The 8,186-nt window shown below is 39.0% G+C and overlaps 1 protein-coding gene across 1 annotated transcript in view; it reads left to right on the top strand.

Annotated features, from left to right (window-relative positions):
• The window catches only part of EPM2A (epilepsy, progressive myoclonus type 2A, Lafora disease (laforin)), a gene marked incomplete at its 5' end in the record, with an annotated part of 25,943 nt that extends 18,101 nt beyond the window's left edge, over nt 1-7,842 (top strand). The window contains 2 exons of the mRNA XM_010141788.1: nt 5,919-6,160; nt 7,562-7,842. Coding sequence (XP_010140090.1) covers nt 5,919-6,160; nt 7,562-7,842 — 523 coding nt within the window. The remainder of the gene's footprint in view (nt 1-5,918; nt 6,161-7,561) is intronic.
• Nucleotides 7,843-8,186: the final 344 nt, after the last annotated feature.

The following is an 8,186-nucleotide window of genomic DNA, read 5'->3' as shown; positions in this document are numbered from 1 at the left end:
GAGAGGTAGGATTTTTTGCAGAAATCCCTCTGTCTCCCTTCATTTCTCATCAGACATTTGGTCTTTGAACTAGTTTAAATTTGGTTAAAAGTAGAAAGTTTCATTGCAAGCGTCTGGTTCAGACAGATTATAATTTTCCACTAAAAATCCACCTAAAAAAAAAAATTCAGAGCCAGTTCCCACTTCAGTGCATCAGGGGAGGAAATAGGAATGCACTGTAATTGGAAGCAGTCTCCAGTAGTTACAGTACTGCAAAAACATCTTTAACTGAGTTGTACTTCAGGCCTATATTCCCCTTGGGCTGCTTGCTTGTAGTGGTGTCAGGGTAACAGCACCACATCAGTACAAAAACCACTCCATATGCATACAAGCATCACCAAATGCCGAGATAAATTGACTGAATTATATATGTTGCTCTTCTGGGAATGCACAATAAGTTTTGCTGCAAGTTACATGTAGCTGTAGTTGCATGCTATACACCTTTAGGAAATAAAAGCCTTAAGGGAGGACACAGCCGATTTAATCATTATTTTGTTTGTTGTTTCAGATAAATTGCTCTGTCTTATTACATTACCATTCATCTTGCTATCATCAGATATTTAGCGGGATCTAAGGAAGACTAGTGCAGACAACTGAAGTGAATTGCAAGCTTTTAACATCAGGCTACAACTTGACCTGATGCTGAAGGATGAATCCATCACTTTTCATTTAAAATAATACTCTAGACCTTGGTCAAAAATATTACTGATAGAAACAAACAGCATGGCTGATAGATCACTGTTGCTAATAACCAATGAAAAATACTTTAGTGTTTTCCCTTAGTTTGGCAAAGTCCTCTTTCTTGATTAAAACTGGCAAGATAAAAGGACATCTGAAATATTGTACCTGAAAGATTTTTGCTGAAATGTGTTCCCTAAAGGCCTGAATCCTGCTCTTTTCTGTAAGAACTGTGGATCCTTAGAAGGATGGACTGATTTTGGGAGAGAATGTAAGATATCTGTACCTAGAACATCAATACACTGATGATCGAACAGATCTGGAAACAATACCTGTGTCATCCCAGTTTACAGCTCAGGAGTTTACAGAAATTTGAATTTGATGCCTGTTCACCTTAAATCACTGTCATCAAAAGTAATACAGGAGCTGCTTGAGGAGCAGTGGAGACATCTGTGTCACGGAGGAGGAGCTGACCACCCAATGCAGTAACATGGTATCTTCCCCTAGGGCAGGTCACCCTCCCTGTGAATCAGACTCCTGCAGCTAGAGTTGCTGGATTGGTTTTGCAGTGTCTGTAGAGGTCTAAGATTGAAAGGTACAGTACGTCATGCTTTGGGAACATTTCTTCTAGCTGGCAAATTACAATCTGCATCATTAAAAAAAGAAGTGTCAGAATGCTAATTTTTCATTGCCTCAGACTAATTTTGTCCTTAAGGATGGGAAGACGATTTGCATATACATTGATTAAACGGAATGCATGTGTTGTTTCAGATGCATTCATAGTGAACTGTTATAATTTAGTCTAGGCCGTGTAGGGTCCTGGGGGGAAGCAACCAAGTGCAATATATATCTGCATCATTAAAAATAATTTAAGTGTGATGACAGCTGGAAAATAACCATACAAGTGATTTCAGGGTGTTCCACATTTGTTCCCTGGTAATGATAAATTGTTGTTGGTTTCCTCATTTTGCAAGTCAAAAGGCAGGTTTTTAATACATCAGCCTTCATTCTGGGCTCTCTAAGTCAAGTAAACTGAGGAGACACCTGCCTAACATTTAGTCCTTGTTACCACAAATTCAAGCTTCTCACATTCATTCATTCATTAAATCCCCCGAAGTCCCCTTTGCATGAGTATTACCTCCACATTACTGATGGAGAACTGAAACATCGGTCAGGCTGCAAGTAACTGTATAGGAAGTAGCTTTTAAAAAAGGGCTTTTAGACAATCTACCAGTCTTAATCTTAGAAGTTACCTGAATATTTTTGGTGTTATTCAAGGTGATTTCTTCATTGATAACTGCCTCTGACTGAATTGGCCATGGCTTCTGGGGCCAAGCATGGTTCGCTATCCTGAGTAACACAGGGAGTTAACATGTACAATGACAAAGTGCCATATTTATATTAAAACAATTCTGAGTAGAATTTTGTTAAAACACCATCCTGTTGTGATATTTGGGGAATATGACACAGGGTTGATGGCTGAGAAGATTATAGGTTTATCGATCATAATTCCTAAATGGTTTTTGCACTGTACATAGGGATCGATTAATCTGTTGCTGGAGAACAACCACATGTTACCTGGAAGGCAGCAGCTGTCAGAGAGCTCAGAGCCCTGTTACATGGCTGTTGAGAGAGGAAACTAGAAGAAGTCTTTTCCCATGCCGGATACTCTTGTAACTGAAATCTGGCTACCTGCTGAAGTACAGCGGCAATTTAGAGAAGAAAGGCTGGCCGCACTGGGAAAGGAAAACTAAGAGTCATGTTATTAAGGGAAGAGGAAAGGAAAACTAAGAGTCATGTTATTAAGGGAAGAGGTGTAAAAATGAAATTACCACATTCTTGCTTTGTTTAATACGTACGTTTCCCTGTTCCTCAGTGTAATTAAGCCCTCAGAATGACTATCAAAAATCAATATATAAACTATATCTGCTAAACTCTCAGTCAGTTTCTGTACTCACATGTGCACTGACCTGTTCATTCTTTCCTTCTGATGTGGGACAGTCAAAATGTGAACCAGACAAAGCCAAATGGAAATACAGGTACTATGCAGAAGGATTGTCCCAGAACTTGTACATAAATTTGCCAGTAGGACAGCCCTGCAGTACAGTGTTTTGTATGGACTGTTTTCCTGGTCAAAGGGTGGTTAAGCCTTGTCCAGCAAGACCAAGACTTTACAATTATTTGGAGGTGGGTAAATAAGGGGCTTGAAAACCAAGCTCAAGGCTGTATCTTGATCCTCTTGATCTTCTCAAAGGCTAAACTCTGAGAGCTGATCAGAAAAGTGATTCTCAAGAACTCTGTCCTATAAACGTTGTTTTGGTCATTCTCTGAATGCCGCTACTAGTTTGGTTAACTACAGGGAAAGACAGTGATAAAAACTTGGTAAGCCCATCAGATTGGTCAGTAAATGCAATTATTGTTGTCCAATATGGGAGGTCTTGTTACCTTTTAGGGTGATCTTTTAGGCTACAATAACAAAATAAGCAAATAGCGTATATCCCAGTGGTCTTGCAGATAGCACAGCCCACTAAATAATCACTGGGAAAAAGTTATAAAGCATTGATTTATCTGTAAGCAAGAATACTACCTAGAATTTTATTTATCTCAGGAATGCTAGACTCCTGATTCAGCCAAATGCTGGAAAACACACTTTTGCTCTCCTGTCAAAGTAACTTATTGTATTAGATGTTTCTGAAAATATCAAGAGAATTACATATGTATGAGGAAAGCTTTTGAAGGAAGGATTCTGATGTTCTTGTTCTTGAAAGTATATAGAATCATAGAATCATTATCTGGTTGGAAGAGACCTTTAAGATCATCGAGTCCAACTGTTCACCCTGCACTCCCAGGGTCCCTAAACCATCAGCACCACATCTACACATCTCTTAAACACTTCCAGGGATGGGGACTCCACGACCTCCCTGAGCAGCCCGTTCCAATGCTTCACAACCCTCTCTGTAAAGAAGTTCTTCCTGATATCTAACGTAGATTTCCCCTATCCTCATATTGTCACAAGGAATTAGTGATATTGCTATTATTCTTTCCTGGCTATGGAATTTTGTGGACTTTAATTTTACATTTGCCACCTTTAAATGTTCAAATCATTGCTGTGGACTCCTGTGATAGAAGTCTGACAGAGGTCACTCTTTCAGATTAGGGTGGGGCTTGTTGTTGGGCTGGAATGTGGGGAGTGGAACAGTGAAACAATTGTTGCAGTGGATCTTCGCTAACCACTCTTGCCAGTGGGAATTCATGAGCTGGTTAAGCTGAGTTTTGGGCAATATTGAGAAGCTCCCTTCCTGTTCCAGTGTGTGGGATTGTACCTTGAACATAATGGTAATACGAAATTGTTGTGCTTTATTGCATTTCGTTCAGGTTGCTGTGGAGTCCACTGTTGATTGAGTATTGATATTTCTTAACGTGTGAACTGAATTTAATTTGTACTGAAGAAATTCAGAACCTGTGTATTAGAACATCTTTATTTCCATGTCTTCTCTCTTTTATAAAGGTAGTGTTCAGGAATGTGAGAAAAGTGACAAAGGAAACGACTTCAGGATGTAAATCTTAATTTCTGAAAGTTTGGGTCAAAGCTTGCTTGCTGCTTCGTAACAAATGCATTTTCTGTTAGTAGTGGGAAATACTCTTACTGCGATCTAGACCAGAGCATGGACGTGAAATAACAAAGTAAAATGTCTTCAAATGTTCTGACTTTTGAAACACAGTTGAAATGATTATTTGCCATGTGATAGTTTTGTCTAAATTGGACTTAGTTGCCATATGCTGACATCAAGTGTGTTGTCTCACTGAAACGGGCTGTTTAAGGCCAAAGATTATGTTTGTGTGGCTGGTATGTAACTCACCTTGGATGCAGCCGAAATACAGCAAACACTAATAATAAGTACTTCCTGGATTTGAATTTTTCTTTTTAAAAATCTTTCAGTTATAACGTAGCAGGATTTAATTGTCAATTACAGGTCTTAATTAAATGCTAGTAAGCACTTACTACTGTGTTAGTGGAATGAAAATAGCTACCTGATGTGTTAAGGGCTGTTTATGGGAGTAACTGCTTCTGAATAAGCATAAACCATTTCTCATTTGTCTCTAAGATTAAAACTGGAAGAGAAATGCATGGTAGACATTTTATTTTTGAGGATCTTGCTTTTGTGGTACTTTGGCTTCATTTTTTTGCAGTTAATAATATTTGCAAAGTTGTATGTTTTGTGTAGTTGGATAGTTTGTGTAGTTGGTGGCTTGCATGTTCAAAATAGAAGTTCATGTAAACTAAAAACCTCCAGTAAATCACTAATAATTTCTGCATGTAAATAATCTATTGTAGACCCCATCAGTTTAGTTGCATGTGCAGATTAAAAATCCTCATTTGAAAGCAAGCCTCTTAATATTCAGTTTATATTTATGTCAAAAACTGTTGAGACATACAATAGTTTTTTAATTAACAATGGGAAAAGCATGGAAGTCTTGAAGTTTGATTTAGGTAAGTACCAGAAATATCCATCCTACACAGATATCTCTCGAGTTTTTTGCAGTATTTCTGGTTCTTCAGGCCTTGAGGAAAGCTAGACATGTATTGTAACCCTGCATTTGGTTCCCACTAGACTCCACAAAAGCAGAGAAAAATGAGAAGAAAATTATTAATTTTTAAGTTTCCTTACAGAAGAGTAGTTTAAGTTGTTTTTTTTTTTTCTGTCTACTTTATACTTTTCTGTCTACTTTCCATTATAGTGGTAGCTATAAAGTTGGAAGAGTTCTATGTGTTTGACTTATTACTAAAGTAATTCAGTTCTGGATCACGTGAATCCTTTAGGTCTCCTTTTTGTGTGTGTGTGTGCAAACTGCATGAATCTTCAGAGTTTTCTTGTTCTAATCTGTGATGTTAGTGAGCTTCCAGTGCAAGCTTAATGATGGATGCCTTGGAGACCTGTGCTACTAATTATGCTCTGATTTTTTTCTCGAACTGGCTGGCTCTTTGTGGTAGGTTAGGAACTTGATCTCCAGCATCAAACACTACGAACTAGATTGTAATGAAATAAGAAGCTACTTACTGCATGACATGAAAAGGCTGGGCTTAGCAGTGTTTGTGAGATGCTGCTAAGCAGGTTTGGAGCTGGGATTGCCACTGAACTTGGCAGTTTCCTTACTACAGTATTTTAATCAATCCCACTGCAACGTTTTCTCAATGCTAGAATTCTGCCGAACCTCTGGCTGGGAAGTTGCCCTCGGCAGCTGGAGCATGTGACCGTCAAGCTGAAGCATGAGCTGGGTGTTACAGCTGTGATGAACTTCCAGACCGAATGGGACATTGTTCAGAATTCTTGGGGCTGCAACCGCTACCCGGAACCCATGAGCCCTGAAACCCTGATGAAACTGTATAAAGAGGAAGGTCTTGCCTATGTCTGGATGCCAACCCCAGACATGAGCACGGAAGGTAATGCTCTTGCCATAAATGTATAGTAACAAAACCTTTGAGTTACTAATCTATCACTTCCATACTGGTTTGGGTTTTTTCTTCCTGCACAAATTTTGTGTAAAAATATAGCTTATACACAAGGTATAATTTCTCTGTGTGTTGTCTCTAACAAATTTCTCACATTTTCTTTTAGGCAGAGAGGCCATCTAAAGTACTTTGTGTCTGTCAGTGTGTGTATATTTGAGTTTAAAGCCATCCGACATGGATAACTGCTTGACTGTCTTTGCTCTCAGCTTGAATTTAGCCCGTATAATGAAAATTTACTGTGTAGGTGGAAGACTGCAAGCTTGCACAGCAGGACAGCTTGCCATCCTTGCTGGTTAAAAATTGAGAGACAGTTCTGTATGTCTGTCTCTGTTATTCCTTTCTCCCAACAAATAGTTTTCCTTTAACTGTAGTATCCCAGACTGATGAATCTCCATAGAGTCATTTATATAATTATTTGTAATGAATTTAGAATACCCATAGCACTTGCTTTTATAACATAAATTACTATTATTTTTAATCCCTGCTTTGGAATGCTCAAATCTTGTTTCCAACCAGCAGGTTATAAAGTGTACAAGTTTTCAGGTGAGTAGCCTGCTAGCAGAAGAGACTGCTTTCAATAGAGTGAAATACTGCTGCCACAAATAGAGACCTGTTAGACCAGTAATAGGACATCAGGGAAGACAGGACACCCTAAGACACTGATCTGAAAGGTCTTAGCGTCAGTGCTCCTCTGCCCCATGAGGGAAAGCTAGGCTCTGCTGTATGCAGCTTCAGTTTCCTGGGTAACAGGGAGAAAAGCATCAGGAAATATTGTATATTCATCACTTTGGGAGTGAGAATGGCTGTTTTGTGTTGTTCAACCACGTGCTTAGCACACAACTAAATGGTAGCAGTATTAAGTTTTACAGGAAAATACTGTTCCACTTCCCTCCCCCCCATATTATTGACACAATGGCCTTCCTCACAAAGTTTTGGAAAGCAGCAGTATATAGGTAGTTTCACAAACCTCTGGTACTAAAAAACATTTCATTTTTGGCTTGCTGACTTTAATGCTATATAAAATGTGCTGTTTGATGTAATTTGCTGCCTTGCCTCAGTCTCTGTAAAGACAAATGTGCCACACACATCCAATGTTAATCAGAATGTATATTTAGAGATGACTTGAGGCGCATTACAGATTTTGTGTGATCTGAATCTATGTTGCAAGAAAAAACAAAGTTAAGGTAGAAGGTCATTTGAAAAGAAGAAAAAACCCCAAAATACATCGAGCTTGCCGTTACGATTCACAGCACATCGAGCTGTACAGACATAATCTCAACCGTGAACTAGCTTTCTCAAATGCAAATGAGCATGCGTTGTTTTTAACCTTAGGACGAATACAGATGTTGCCACAAGCTGTCTGCCTCTTGCACGGGCTACTGGAGAATGGACACACTGTCTACGTTCATTGCAATGCTGGTGTTGGCAGGTCTACAGCTGCTGTCAGTGGCTGGCTGAAGTACGTGATGGGATGGAGCCTGCGGAAAGTGCAGTATTTTTTGGCTTCCCGGAGACCAGCAGTCTACATAGACGAGGAAGCTCTGAATCGTGCTGAAGATGATTTCTACCAGAAATTTGGGCATCTTCGTCCCTCATACAAAATACAAGAGTAGAAAAATAGAAGAAGAAAAACAGGAAGGTGAAGAGGAATCCTTACAATTTTACACCAAGGACTTAGAAATCATGAGGCAGACACCTGCCTCTCCTCTTCAGATCATGAGCTCGCCGTAAAAGTTGTGAGAATTTTGTTTAAAAAGTGCCTTTGAGAATTTCATATTTGCTTTCTTTAAGCTGATATGGTTCATGTTTTCAAGCCTTTTGTTGCAAGAATGAGACCTAGAAACTCTGCAAAAGGAAACCAAGATTTTCATTTAACCTTTTGTCTACGGTAACAGAGGTTTTAGGGTAGATGCTGTATTTAGCTATGTTTAGACTTGAGGTGAAATAAGGTAGAGTT

Source organism: Buceros rhinoceros, unplaced genomic scaffold, assembly GCF_000710305.1.
Source record: "Buceros rhinoceros silvestris isolate BGI_N320 unplaced genomic scaffold, ASM71030v1 scaffold1298, whole genome shotgun sequence".
Lineage (NCBI taxonomy): Eukaryota > Metazoa > Chordata > Aves > Bucerotiformes > Bucerotidae > Buceros > Buceros rhinoceros.
This window is presented reverse-complemented; position numbering and strand designations above follow the sequence as displayed.